Below are 14854 nucleotides of genomic sequence, written 5' to 3' on the forward strand. Positions count from 1 at the left end.
GGGTTTTCCAGGCAAGAATATTGGAGTGGATTGCCATTTTCTCCTCCAGGGGATCTTCCTGACCCAGGGATCAAACTCTCATCTCCTGTGTCTTCTGCATTGAAGGCAGATTCTTTACCTGCTGAGTCATTGGGAAAACCTGTTTTGTGTATATACAGTATATTAAATATTTCTATAATTTGATAAATGCCTCTTAGTCTCATATTTACAATGAAAACGGTTCCTATGTTTGAAGTGTTAAACTTCAGAGAAAGTTCTGATGTGGGTAGGGAGTATGGAGGAGGAGTACTCTTTAATACTAAAGTGTAAATTATTTACACTGGTTACATGTGCTGTATATGTATCCAGAGTCGCACCGGGGTGGAAACCTATGTTCATTTTGTGTAACAGTTTTAAAGTGCTGCCTTGTTGGCTGAGCTGAGGCCTGGAACTATGTATCTTTATGTAGCACAGTTTATCAGAATGTGAAGAACCTGATACAGTTAGCTTGAAGGCTTCTGAGCTCATGCTGACAAATTTTGCAGCTTTGTTTTCATATGTTTTATTTTTTTGATAGCATCCGCTTTAAAATTTGTTTCTGAGTTGCCTTCTAGCTGTAATGGGTTCCTGTCTATGTTTTCCAGTTTGGGGGGTTCCTTTCTGTGTTAGATGTGTTTCTGTGAATGAAGAGCTTCAGTTGCAGGAAGTGGAGACTTGGCTTACTTTGGAAAAGCATAGTTTTACTGCAGGGAGGAGCAGGGAAGCCCCGTGGGCAGAGCCCACGGACCCAGGGGGCCTCCTTCTCTCGTGCATTTTCTTCTCCCCTTACTCAAACCAGATCCTTGAGGCGGCCAGTCTGCTGTTTCAGCCAGTTTCCATCATCATCCCTGGTCAGATGCTGCCGCTCTCCTGCTGTCCCCTCCCCTCCCCCACGCCCCCCAAAAAGAAGAGCCTAATGCAACTCTCACTTCTGGGGTAGTGGGAGAGAGGTTTATGCTGGGTGAGACGCCATGTGACTGAGGGCACTGTGGCTCGTATGTGTCATTGTGACCACAGTGCAGATCCTACTCATTCTGCCTTTAAAAGAAAAAAAAAATTATTTGTTTGGCTGCTCCAGTTCTTAGGTGCAGCGAAGGGGATCTCCATCTTGTTTTTGGCATGTGAGATCTCTGGTTGTGGCGTGTGGACTCTTATTTGCAGTGTGTAGGATCTAGTTCCCTGACCAGTGATTGAACCCAGGACTCCTCCTTCGAGAGCTTGGAATGTTAGCCACTAGACCACCAGGGAAATCCCCTTCTGTTTTGTTATAGCCTTAAAACCCAAACTCCTGCAGTGTTTGGCTTGGTCTCATTAATTCTTTTTACAGAATGTATACTGGTCCATCAAGTTCATGTTTCAAAGCCATTGCATTTTCTTTCTCTAATAAGAATTATTTTCACAGAATATAAAGCTCACAGTGGAATTACACTTTCAAATTGTCTGGGTTTTGTTTACTTGTTTTAATCCCGATACACATTAATCTGCCCAGAGTAAGTCCTCACTGAATGAATGAGCTAATGGGTTTGCAGACTTGAGTTGTCATCAACAATTTATTTGCTCAGTTTTCTTCAGTGCTAGGAATTAACAATGGTTGTTTTTTGTTTGGTTGATTTTTTTTTGTTTTGTTACTTGATAGGTGTGAACACTTGAATTCTTTAGCGAAGTGAAGTGAAGTTGCTCAGTCGTATCCGACTCTTTGTGACCCCATGGACTGTAGCCTACTACGCTCTTCCGTCCATGGGATTTTCCAGGCAAGAGTACTGGAGTGGGTTGCCATTTCCTTCTCCAGAGGATCCTCCTGACCCAGGGATCGAACCCAGGTCTCCCGTACTGTAGGCAGATGCAGTGTTTTTAAGATACAGTATCTGTTTTTACCGGGAGGAAGACTGAGTTTTAGATCTAAATCTTCTGGTCTGAGTGTTTATATACAAGGTCATCTCAGCTTTAGCACGACAGCCATTCATTTCTACTTACACCTTATTGATGAATACTTAAGCTTTTTAAAAATAATCGTATTTATTTATTTTTATTTTTGGCTGTGCTGGGTCTTTGTTGCTGCCTGGGCTTTTCTCTAGTTGCTGCCTGGGCTTTTCTCTAGTTGCTGTTTGGGGTGGCTTCTCTTGTGGAGCATGGGCTCTAAGGTGTATGGGCTTCAGTAGTTGTGGCCGGTGGGCTCTAGAGCACAGGCTTTATAGTTACACGTGGGGTTAGTTGCTCTGAGGCATGTAAGATCTTCCTGGATCTGGAATTGACCCGTGTCTCCTGTATTGACAGGCGGATTCTTTACCACTGAGCCATCACTGACTTATGCTTTAAAGTATGTATCTAATCTGATTAAAACATCTTAGATTTGAAAATATAATTGTTTGAACAGGTGATACATTGTACGTGGTATAAATATTAGATATCCCTCTGAATTCTGTCCCCTTTTCCCATCCCCACCCTCAGCAGCAACACGTTTTGTTTATGTATCCTTCCTGAAAGAGACTTTGCTCAGTTAAGCATGTGTTTGTGTGATCATCATCTCCTGATCATACTCACGGGGCTGATGGGAGAATCTCTTTGTAGTATGGGCCTGGCACATCATATACTAAGAACTACAGAAGTCTTGGTAAACAAATGACATAAATAAACTGTCAGAGGAAGATTTAACTTGACCTTTTGTGTGCACTGATCCATTTACTGTGCTCCAGGGATCCCCTAGGGTTCTTCAGGCGCAGCTGATGGAGGGAGGGCAGGGGCCATCAGCAAAGCTCCGGGTCCCTCTCCACCTTGGGCCTGGAGACAGCCAGATGGTCCTGTTGTGTATTTGCATTTCAGTTAAGACAGTCGGGGAAAGGAATCTAAAGTAAGCGAGAAGTGACCAGCGCCAGTGTAGGTGGTACTGATAACCCTTGTGTTTCTCCTTCTGTTTCCAGATGTTTCTTACTGTGTACCTCAGCAACAATGAGCAGCACTTCACAGAAGTCCCTGTCACTCCAGAAACCATCTGCAGAGACGTGGTGGACTTGTGCAAAGAACCTGGCGAGAGCGATTGCCACCTGGCTGAAGTGTGGTGTGGCTCTGGTACGTCTTCTTCAGCTGTGCCATCTTTATTATCAAAGTTTTAGAGAAGGCAGTGTGTGCCTCTCATGTTTATCCATGGAGAAACTGGAGAATAGGGTGTCTATCAGAGAGACAGTTTTATCTATTCAGTCCAGTTTTGTTGCCTCCTCCAAAGTCTTTTTTTTTTTTAATATTTATTTTGACTACGCTGGGTCCCAGTGCAACACGTGGGATCTTTAGTTGTGGCATTCCAGCGCTTGGTTGTGGCATGTGGGATCTAGCTCCCTGACCAAGGAAGCAATCTGGGCCCCCCGCCCTGTACTGGGAGCATGGAGTCACGGCCGTTGAACCGCCTGGGAAGTTCCTCCAAAGTCCTCTGCTGTTTTCTTTTTCCGCAGCACATCATAGACACTACAGTATTAAAGGTCAAAGGATAAGCAGCTGATACATGGGGTGGAAACTTCTGGAGGTGTTAGGGTAAAATGTACTGTGCTCAGAAGTGTTTTGGGTATGCTTAGGTGGTTTCACTTCATTAGAAATTTGAGGCATTCTGAGCTGTTCTGATTGTTTTGCCGTCTCTAAGTCTTTGGAGGTTTTTAGGGAGAGCTCTTCGGTATTGAGTTAATTATGGTGGCAGGAGGCAGTGGTGAAATCATAGTCATTATTTTAAGCCTTGAAATCGGTCCCTTACTTAGTTCTTTGGAGCCCTAAAATGGGACAGCCTGGTTTCTTTTTGGCCCTTCAGGAGTTTGTAGATGGAGGAGTAATGTTTCACGAGTTGTGCGCTATCCCTGTACAGCTTGGGTGAGCCTTTACTGTTTCCTTCTTCTCCCCTTTGGTGCAGTTTATCTCAGTGCAGGTTTCCCACTGTTCACTGCATTCACACCGTTCATGGGGGTGTGACTTCAGCTAACACCCTCTGCTTCCCAGGCAAGTCTTCTCAATCATCTTCGGATGATTTTCCTACAGCTGGGTGTTCAGGAAGACTTCCTTCACTCTCTCTGAGCTGCTTACTTCGCATAGGAACTAGATTAGACCATTTTCGTAAAGAAACCCTAGTGATCCTTTTTGTAAAAAAAAATTAAATTTATTTGACTGCGCCAGGTTTTGGGTGCACCATGTGGGCTCTTCCTTCGGTCTTCCTTTTGGCATGCAAGATCTTTTCGTTTTTTTCAGCATGTGGGATTTAGTTCCTGACTAGGGATCGGACCTGAGCCTCTAACATTGGTAGCATGGAGTCTTGGCCACTGGACCACCAGGAAAGTCCCTCTAAGTGATCCCTATTAAATGAAAATTTGATAGTTTGACTTTCTTGTTTTAACTTTTTTATTCTACTTAGGACAAAATCCAGAGTCTTGGTTTTAAATTGTGAGGTCTTTAGATTTGTGAGGTCTGGTACCATTTTCCTCCTTGCTCACCTTTTGCCGCGTTTTTATGTTCCTGGATAAATGAAGCTGTGTCCCACCTCAGAGCCTCTGGTGCCAGCTGCTCCTTCTGCACTCCCAGATTTTGTTGTTGCTGGTTGATTGCAACATTTGTTGCAATCCAAATGTTGCTGGTCATTTGGATTGCAGCTAACACGTTGGCTCTTCAGAGATGTTTCTCCTGAGCTTCCCACTAAAGCAGGCACGAGGTTCTCTATTATGTCATCCTGGTTTGATCCTGTGCATGAGACGTGTCTGTCTGGTTTTTGTGTGTGTGTTTATTAATCTGCTGCTTCTTTAATCCCTGTAGCCTCACACACACGCACGAGAATGTAAACTCCTTAAGAGTGGAGACCTGCTTGTCTCATTCTTTGCTGTGTCCTAGCTTAGAGGGAGTGCTCAGGAAATATTTACTGAAAGAATAAACGAGCTTCTAGCTGCTCTGGTGGCCTCCCTGCATTCTGCAAATAACTTGCCCAAAGTGAAGTGATTGAGACCATGCACTGTGCGCTTCCTCAGTCTCCTCCCCGCTGCTTACCTCAGGTTCCTCTGGATGTGTGCCTGCCCTTCTTTCTGACTTCCTTCCTTTGCCAAGGCTCACCCTCTCCCTTGAAACTCTTGATTCCACTGTTTCCCTTTCCTCTCTAGTATCTTGCTCACTTGAGTTCAGTAGCCCTTGCTATGTAATGAGGGTGTTTAAAGGATATTCTTTCTTCTAATTTTTTTAATTAAAAAAAAAAAAGACCACATGAATGGATTCTTTTTTGTAAGGCAAATAATATAGATGGAATGGAAACCTCTCCCACAAGCCCATCTTGTGTCGCTTGATGTATAATTGCTTATAATTTTAGCAGATAACTTTTCAGACTTTTCTCTGTACTGTAACTATAGAAATAGTTTTGTGTCATCTCTATTTTTTCTTTATGTAACAGTATCATACATCTTGCTATCTACAATTTATCATTTTACCTTACAGTATAGCTTGGAGGTCTTTTCTGATTAGCTTGTGTAAATCTACACCATCGTACCATTGTTTTTAATTATCATAATTTTCCGTAGTATGACCCACAAACTGCATTTCTTTATTCACTAACATTTCAATTAATTCTCTTATTTCTATAAATGTTGCAGTAGAAGGCCTTGTAGAAGCCTCTAGATCACGTGCAAGCATTTCTCTAGGGTAGATAACCAGGAATTGATTGCTTAAAGGTTCACACATTTTAAATTTGAATATATTTCACCAGATTTCCCTCAGCAAAGGCTGTAGAAATTCACACTTCTACCAGTTATTTCTAAAAGTATCCCTCATCAAAAAAAGATACTAATACAATGAATTCTTACTTTTGCTTAGCTGATGCTGAAGTTGATCATTTTTCATTTATCTACTGGCCACTTGGATTTCCATTAAAAAAAAAAGATTGTTTCGTTATAGTCTTTGCTCAAGTCTCTTTTGACTTTTGCCCTTTTCCTTCTTGATTTGTAGATGTTATAGAAAAACACAACTCTTCTAGAACTCAGGCCTAGTTGTGTGTTGTTTTAAAAAGTCTTTTCTGTATGTTAAGGCTGTAAACAAAGTCTCCTGTTGTTTGGTACCATTAAATTTAAAATTTTTTTCCCTACCCTCCCCACCCTTCCCTTCTTCTTTGTCATTAATTTTTCTGACTAGTGTGAATTAGAGATCTAATATGTTCCCCCCCCCAGGTGGATAGTGAATTTTTTTAAGTGTCTTATTGAAGACACTTGGTTTCTTCCTTACTGATGTGAAACTTCACTTCATAGTCTTGTTATATCTCATAGGAAGTATGTTTCTATAAGCTTCAGCCAGTTACTTTTATTTTTTTCTTCTATTTATGATAGGATCAAATAGTTTTCTTAAATTTTATTTTTCTTAGTTTTTAAATTATGAAAATATGATAACTCATTTACAGAGACTTGGAAAATACAGAACAAAGTTACATATAGTTCCACTATATATTGCAATCATTTTTTTAAATAAGTAAATTAAAGTTTTTAGTTGGAGTTTCAATATCAAACTCTCAAAAATTAGTAAAATGAATATACAGAGAAGTAGAAGGATATAGTAGGCCTGAAAAATACTATGAACCAATTCGAGATAATTAAGATTTATACAGTTTTTACACAGCAGTAACATACTCTTAAGTTCCCATAAACTAGGAGACACTAGAATATATCCAGTGACATGAGACCAGATGCAAAAATTTGATGAGGACCAAATAGTTTTAATTTACTCTAGTTTTATAATAGATTACTACTACTACTACTACTACTACTACTACTACTACTACTACTACTAAGTCGCTTCAGTCGTGTCCGACTCTGTGCGACCCCATAGACGGCAGCCCACCAGGCTCCCCCATCCCTGGGATTCTCCAGGCAAGAACACTGGGGTGGGTTGCCATTTCCTTCTCCAATGCAGAAAAGTGAAAGTGAAGTCGCTCAATCATGTCCGACTCTTCGTGACCCCATGGAATGCAGCCCACCAGGCTCCTCCGTCCATGGGATTTTCCAGGCAAGAGTACTGGAGTGGGTTGCCATTTCCTGTAAAGGCAACTGCTTATTTCATTGTGCTCCTGTACTATTCTTGTGTATTTTCTTTTTCAGATATGTTTTAGAATTACCTTGAAATGTTCCATGAAAAGTTCTTTGGGGATTTTGATTGGTTGCAGGGAATTCATAAGTAATTTGAGGGTTGTTTGTATGATGTGATTAAGAGCAAGGTCGTGGGTGTCAACATCTTGTCTCTTTCATTTACTAGCTTTATAATGTCAGACAAGATACTTAATCTCTATAATCCTCAGTGTTTTTCCTACAGAATTGGGATAATAAATGAATCTATTGCACAGGATTGTGTGAAAATCCTAGGCGCTGACATTTGAAGGGGGCTTAGCATAGCCCCTGGCACATTTAGTGTTCACACTCAGCAAGTAATAGCTGTTACGTTTTCAGCTCCTTTTTTTTTTTTTTTTTTTGCTATAACTTGTCCAAGGTGTCCCATTTTAAAAATAGTAACTATGTTACTTCCACTTTGTTTGCTTTTCAAGTTTCCCATTTCCTTTAACTGTCTTTTAAAATAAGTAGCTTTTGGGACTTCTCTGGTGGTCCAGTGGTTAGGACTGCTTCCAACGCAGGGGACACAGGTTCGATCTCTGTGCAGGGAGCTGAGACCCCACATGCTGTGTGGTCAAAAAGTAAAATTTTAAAAAACGATAGCTTTTACTTGCCATCTCCATTTCCTTACTCCCCTCTGGTTTATTTGCTGAGAGAACATATCTTGGATTCTTGTTGTTTGCTAGGAGCTGTGCTTGATTGTAAAGAAGAGAGAGATGAACGTGTGCTGTCAAAGTAAAAACAGGAATCAGCAGACATTTCTCTCATACAGAGTGATGACTTCAGGAATAGATGGAGGTGCTCCATCTGCAGAAGGAGAAGAGGGTACTGGGGACAGTTCTCAGTGCTGGGAATGGCTTGTTCAGAGTCACATAGGCATGGACGCCAGGACGAGGGATGGATGTCGTTGGAGCATGGGTTAAATGGGCAGCTTTGAGAACCTTTGAAGTGTATTTCCGCTTGTGCTGGCCTAAGCTTGATATATATATGCATGATGTCACTGTAGGCCATTAGGACCTTAGCTTCTAGACCTAGAAGGTCCACGCTCAACATGGACTGGAAGTCATTTCTTTTGAAATAAAGTGTATGTGTATGTGTGTGTGTGAGATTTTTGTTTTTGTGAGGAGGTAGAGGGTCTGCATGGACTGGAAGTCACTTCATTTCTTTTGGAATAAAGTGTGTGTGTGTGTGTGTGTGTGTGTGTGTGTGTGTGTGAGATTTTTGTTTTTGTGAGAAGGTGGAGGGTCTACATGGACTGGAAGTCACTTCTTTTGGAATAAAGTGTGTGTGTGTGTGTGTGTGTGTGTGTGTGTGTGTGCAAGATTTTGTTTTTGTGAGAAGGTGGAGGGTCTACAGGGACTGGAAGTCACTTCATTTCTTTTGAAATAAAGTGAGTGTGTGTGAGATTTTTGTTTTTGTGAGAAGGTGGAGGGTCTACATGGATTGGAAGTTACTTCATTTCTTTTGGAATAAAGTGTGTGTGTGTGTGTGTGATTTTTGTTTTTGTGAGGAGGTAGAAGGTCTGCCCAGAATTTCTTTCAGGAAGGTGTCCGCTCAGCTCCGAGTGTTTCCTCTTGGGGGGGCGTCTTGGTTAGACTTTCTCTGGTTTAGAGAAGAGGGTATCTGTGTCTGCTCATTATGTCATGTTGCTGTAAATAGAACCCAAGCTGTACTTTGTTGCCACCAAGCCGATTAAGTTCAGGGGTTAGTTCACAGAATTGGCTGCTGAATCTTTGGCTGCTCTCTTCTGTGTCCGTGTTGTTTATTTAAGGTACTCAGATAGTGTCCTTGGTTACTGACAAGTGCATTGAATTTTTTGGGGGGCCACTGCAGCATTCTTAGATTAAAAATGATTAAGTTCTTTGATTTTAAACTGTTGGCATCCTCAAACAGTATATTTGGTTTTTATGTTCAGATTCCTTAAGATTGGAAGATTACAGTTCCCATGTAGTATTTAGCTATGCCTCTTTTTTTTTTTTGTCTCAAGGAATATTTTCAGGGCAGTAAACAGACTTTTGTTTGGAAATACATGTGTATGATTTTTTTTTTTTAAACATGGTTTGTAAAATTGTCACAAAAAAAATCCCTAATAGAAAGACAAGGCTATTTAGAAAGTTGTTTTTAAGTTTTCGTTTGTATACTTGGAAAATCATAGAACCATTAGAGTTAACAGAGACCTCAGAGACCATCCTATGGAATAGATAACAGGAACTTTGGAACCTGCAGAGCTTCACGGCCTGCCTGGAACTAGTGAGGGGCTGCTGAATCTGACTCCTGAACTCTTGCCAGTGGCCCTGACCCAGTCCTTTCCTATCCCCGTATTCCACCCAGCTTTGACCCTGATTATGTGGGTGGTAAGCTGGTGATACTTCATTTTCTAAGGGTTCTTTTTTTTTTTTAAAAAAAAAAGATCTTAGATAGTATTTTCTGCATTCATAATGCATAATTTGTATGAAGGGTAGACAGTAAGTGATGTGTTACCAGGTAACATGACTTGTACATGATTTATTCATTTCTTTTAGAACGTCCAGTTGCCGATAATGAGCGAATGTTCGATGTCCTGCAGCGGTTTGGAAGTCAGAGGAGTGAAGTTCGGTTCTTCCTTCGCCACGAACGCCCCCCTGGTAGGGATGTTGGTAGGTAGCATCCTGTTGATCATGACAAAGATTCGGACTTCAGTTTCATGCTCGGGAGAGGTGACCCATGATCAGGAGCAGGCAGTGTGATGGATGAGTGAGCAAGAAGCAAGGGGGAAAAGTGAGGATAGCCCTCTCTCCCAAGCCCTGACTCTGTAGGGTGGGCAGAAAAGGGTGCGGTTCTGTTTGTTGTGTTTTGTTGAAAGATGGGAAAAGTTTGATGACAGTTTTTTTTTTTTTTAATGTTTTATTTTTGGCTGCACCATATGGCACGTGGAATCTTAGTTCCCCGACCAGGGATCAACCCCGTGTCCCCTGCCTTGGAAGCACAGAGTCTTAACCACCAGACCACCAAGGAAGTCCCTTGACTACAGCTGTTAATATGGGCGGGAAAGAAAGGAGTCAGTAGAGAAGGAGTTTGAAATACAAGGAAGAAGGGAATGCTTGATGGGCAAGTTAGCCAAGGGGAAATTCAGGGTCGAGGGGGTCGAGGGGTGAGATAGGAGGGTAAGAGAAGGGTCTGTTCCATTTTAACAGGGTGGAAGGGACGCTTCCCAGAGGCAGTAAATGTGTGCTCTCTATGGGAGTAGTGGGAGGGGCTTCTCATTTGAAAACATTTGTTTTCTCTGAGGGAGGAGGCCCTGGTGGAGAATAAGAGAGAGTGTGGCCAGGGAAGCTGGCACGCCAGGGCCCCTAGAGGACAGTGGAGATTAGACACCAGGAGACCATGGGTGATTTTGCTGCAGTGGTGCTCTGCAGCCCAGAGGGTTGTAAGAGGAGAAGATGGTTGGATTGACCCAAGGTTGGAATTTGGCCAGACAAGTTCAGTGGAAAATTGGTGAGACAAGGAAAAAAGAGGATGTTGGTGAGATGGCATTCAAGCCGAGATGGGGATGAAGTGAAGGCGGAGGGGCTGCAGAGAAAGAAACACAAGTTTCAGGTTATTGAACAGGTGTAGCGAGAGGTAATTGTGGTCAAAAAGTAAGAAGATTGAATTTAACATGTCAGGAGTAGAGCATTTCTAGATAACGTGGTCTTGTATTGGACCATGAAATAAAGCTGAATTAGAGAGGAGACAGGAAGTTGTGGATCTGAGAGGCGAGCTTTTAGATGGTGAGGTCATCCAAAATGAAGGGCGGGGACTTGGGCAAAGAGAACAGAAGGGTCAGGTGGTCACGTCTGTGTGACCAGAGTTTCTAGATGACAGTAAGCAGAGGGTAGAAGGTGATAAGTGGAGATCGGAAATAGTGGGCTGAAAGCGACTAGACATTGAGAACACAGTCAAACCTGTGACCCTGAGGTCTCTCTCATAGGATGTAGGAGAGAAAGCAGTTTCAAGTCTTGAGATCTGTAGGGAAGCCTTTGTTCTCAGTGGAAAGTGGTTGCAGCAGGGTTACTAGGTGTTTCTAAAAATGTTGGGATTCTTAAAATGGAAAGTTGACGGTTTGTGACTTTAGTATATATTGAAAAATTCTTGGGAGTAAGAATGTCGATAACAGAGGTTAATTATTACATGTTATAGAATCTCAGTTTTATTCCTTTAGTCAGAGGTCCACATGGCAGCCATTAGACATTATCAGAGGTGTGGGAGACCCCAGAATTGACGTAGTCTAGCCTCTTCTGCTCTACAGATGAGAAACGCTGATACTTAGGGGTTAGATGACTTATCAGAGGCCACATACCAGGAGGCAGAGCCAGGAGGGGAACCTGAGTCTCCTTATCCTGGCTGATTCCTCGGCCTTTGAGCTTCACTGTGTCTGTAATACTGTTTTAAATAAACATGCATTTTTTCCCCCCAAAGCTGCCTTCTTTTTTGTGGTTTTGACATCTGCATCTTATTTTTATTTTGTTCTTTATTTACATTATTGCATATATCTCCTTTTACTCAATTAGTTGAATTTTCTCCCTTCATCTGTCAGTTCAAATATCTTCCTCTATGGTACCTGGTAAATTATTAAATAGCTTCTCAATAGTGCAATATGCAGTTTCAGTGTGTCTGTAATGTGAGAAATACAATCTGAAGATAAAGGCGCTGTTTTTACATTGTTGCAAAACACCAGTGCCACACAGTGTCAAAACTGGGATAAAACAGGATTGCTGTTTAGTGTCAGCCTTTGTGGTTGTAGGCTTCTAGATTACAGATTAAGAGACTGTTACTATATTCTTTTTCTGGTTTAACTAGGACCTGTGACCCAGAATGTATATGACTTTTTTTTTTTGGCCACGCCATGTAGCATGCGGGTTCTTAAGTTCCTCAACCAGGGGTCAAACCCATGCCCCTTTCAGTGAAAGTGCTGAGTCTTAACCTCTGGACCACCACCATGGAAATCCGCTACGTTTTTCTCTCTTTTTTTTAATATGACACTATTTTCAAAGCTCTTGCTTTTTATTCTAATTATGTAACTGAACATGCCAGTTCAGTTGCTCTCTCTTGGAGGCAGCAAAGAAAGCAATTATTCCAGAATGGTAGATTTTTTTTTTTTCCTTGGAGAAATATTGTGACAGATACCTGAGCTATTTTGCCAGAAAATTGAGCAGTTTTAAAAGTAAAGCTGAGAAAACGTTGGAGTTAGGTATAAGTGTGACATGTGGCTCTGAGGATAGACATATTTATTATTTGTGGGAATTTGTGCCAAGCTTCCAGGCAGGTTCAACAAACATTTGATTCAGAAGAAATTTTTATCTAAAGCTTCTTGGGAAATAGTTTAGTATTTTTTCTCTAACATCTGGGAAGTACAGTTATAAGCTTAATTTCATATTTAAGAAACTCTCTTTGATATTTTTCAATTTATCAGTTTAAGTTAAAACTATTTTCTTATCATGATACATTAAGTGATGCTGAGAAACATATATTTGGACCTGAAAAGTTCTTTTTACCCCCAAAAAGCAGAATGTACAATGTTTTCCAACTAGTACTTTCCCATGCTAAGAAAATGAAATTTTTTTTACTTAAATGGGGAAGTACTTGCTAGTACTTAGGAATTACCACAAAATTCGAATTACTACTTGTTCTGTTTCGATTGCTTCCTTCCTGTGGAAGTTACAAACACTTTAATGAGTACAAGGGTGGGTTGATTAATTTTCACCTATTTCTTTCAGTGAGACTATTCCCAGTTTTATTTCTGGGTAGCTAAAGAGAACTGGGAACAGACACTGTAGGCATATGGTATGAATGACCCAAAAGAAGAAGTATATTTATGTTGTTAATTTTTCTCCTCTAGCACCTAACTCATGCAGCTTTTCTAGGGATTGGTTAGCATGTGACATTTTCTAGTGCTGACCATTCACTGTTCCAAGTGAAGTTTTCTAGAACAGGTTGAATCTGTGAGACCTTAACTTCATTGATATTAGAAAGTATTGGTATTTTAAGTATATTTTCAACTTAAAGTATTAGCATTAAAAACATAACTGAGAAATGAACTGGTACTTAAAATATCTGTCACCTCTAGTGTTAATGCATACTTTTTGAATTTTGTGCTTAGTGAGTGGACCAAGGTCTCAGGATCCAAGTTTAAAAAGAAATGGTGTAAAAGTTCCAGGTGAACATCGAAGAAAGGAAAATGGCGTAAGTGATCGTCGTTACCCATTCTGTGTTTGGACCACAGTGATGCTGCTTTTTTTTTAACTTTTAAATCTCATTCACTGTTCATTTTTTATTCAGTAGGTGATTAAGGGAAACCCTTTTTTAAAGGCTTATTTTAAATTTATTTCATGAAAGTGATTAATGGTCTCTATGGTTGTTGAAATATCCAACAACCTTAGATATGCAGATGATACTATTCTAATGGCAGAAAGTGAAGAGGAACTAAAGAGCCTCTTGATGAAGGTGAAAGAGGAGAGTGAAAAAGCTGACTTGAAACTCAACATTCCGGGGCGGGAGGAGGGAGGAGGGTTCAGGATGGGGAGCACGGGTATACCTGTGGCGGATTCATTTCGATGTTTGGCAAAACTAATACAATATTGTAAAGTTTAAAAATAAAATAAAATTAAAAAAAAAAAAAAAAAAAGAAACTCAACATTCAAAAAAACGAAGATATTGGCATCCGGGCCCATCACTTCATGGCAAATAGAAAGGGAAAAAGTGGAAGCAGTGACAGATTTTATTTTCTTGGGCTCCCAAAATCACTGCGGATGGTGAGTTCAGCCATGAAATTAAAAGATGCTTACTCCTTGGAAGGAAAGCTGTGACAAGCCTAGACAGTAATTGAAAAAGCAGAGACATCACTTTGGTGACAAGCATCTATGTAGTCAAAGCTGTAGTTTTTCCAGTAGTCATGTTTCGATGGGAGAGTTGAACCATGAAGAAGACCAAGTGCCAAAGAATTGATGCTTTTGAACTGTGGTGCTGGAGAAGACTCTTGAGAGTCCCTTGGACTGCAACGAGATCAAAACAGTCAATCCTAAGGGCAGTCAACCCTAAATATTCATTGGAAGGACTGATGCTGAAGCTGAAGCTCTAGTACTTTGGCTACCTGATGTGAAGAGCTGACTCACTGGAAAAGACCCTGATGCTGAGAATGATTGAAGGCAAAAGGAGAAAGGGTGGCAGAGGATGAAATGGTTACATAGCATCACTGACTCCGTGCAACTCTGGAAGATAGTGTAGGACAGAGAAGCCCGGGCTTCTGAAGTCCATAGGGTCGCAAAGAGACACGACCTCATGACTGAACAGCAACAACATGGCTGTTGAAAGAAGTCAGATGCTGGATATGTCACAAATACAGAACAAGTGTTGAATAAGTTTGAGGAAGTATTTGTTTTTTTGGTGATTTTATTTGTTACTGTTATTGCTTTTAGCATTAATGTGAATAAGTTCGAGGAAGTATTTGTTTTTTTGGTGATTTTATTTGTTGCTGTTATTGCTTTTAGCAATGTGAATAAGTTCGAGGAAGTATTTGTTTTTTTGGTGATTTTATTTGTTGCTATTATTGCTTTTAGCAATGTGAATAAGTTCGAGGAAGTATTTGTTTTTTTGGTGATTTTATTTGTTGCTGTTATTGCTTTTAGCATTAATGATATATTAATGCTCTTGCTATTGCATATGAATTTTAGCAGGTATCTTTGGGACTCCTTGTAGACATTTTCTTTTCAGAGCTTAGAATT

General features: G+C 40.7%; 1 protein-coding gene across 9 annotated transcripts in view; it reads left to right on the forward strand.

Annotated features, from left to right (window-relative positions):
- TP53BP2 (tumor protein p53 binding protein 2) overlaps nucleotides 1-14854 on the forward strand; it is a 67791-nt gene that overhangs the window by 24197 nt on the left and 28740 nt on the right. For 7 of the 9 annotated variants that reach the window (XM_086345190.1, XM_086345191.1, XM_086345189.1 and 4 more), the window contains 3 exons: nucleotides 2937-3084; nucleotides 9638-9751; nucleotides 13234-13316. In XM_086345190.1, coding sequence (XP_086201316.1) covers nucleotides 2937-3084; nucleotides 9638-9751; nucleotides 13234-13316 — 345 coding nt within the window. Of the gene's footprint in view, nucleotides 1-2297; nucleotides 2336-2936; nucleotides 3085-9637; nucleotides 9752-13233; nucleotides 13317-14854 lie in introns of those variants that run through there. The other 2 variants (XM_086345193.1, XM_086345198.1) reach the window with 1 other exon arrangement.

This window comes from Bos grunniens, chromosome 16 (assembly GCF_055505025.1).
Source record: "Bos grunniens cultivar Pamir isolate PY7600 chromosome 16, Bosgru_T2T1.0, whole genome shotgun sequence".
In the NCBI taxonomy this organism is placed as follows: domain Eukaryota; kingdom Metazoa; phylum Chordata; class Mammalia; order Artiodactyla; family Bovidae; genus Bos; species Bos grunniens.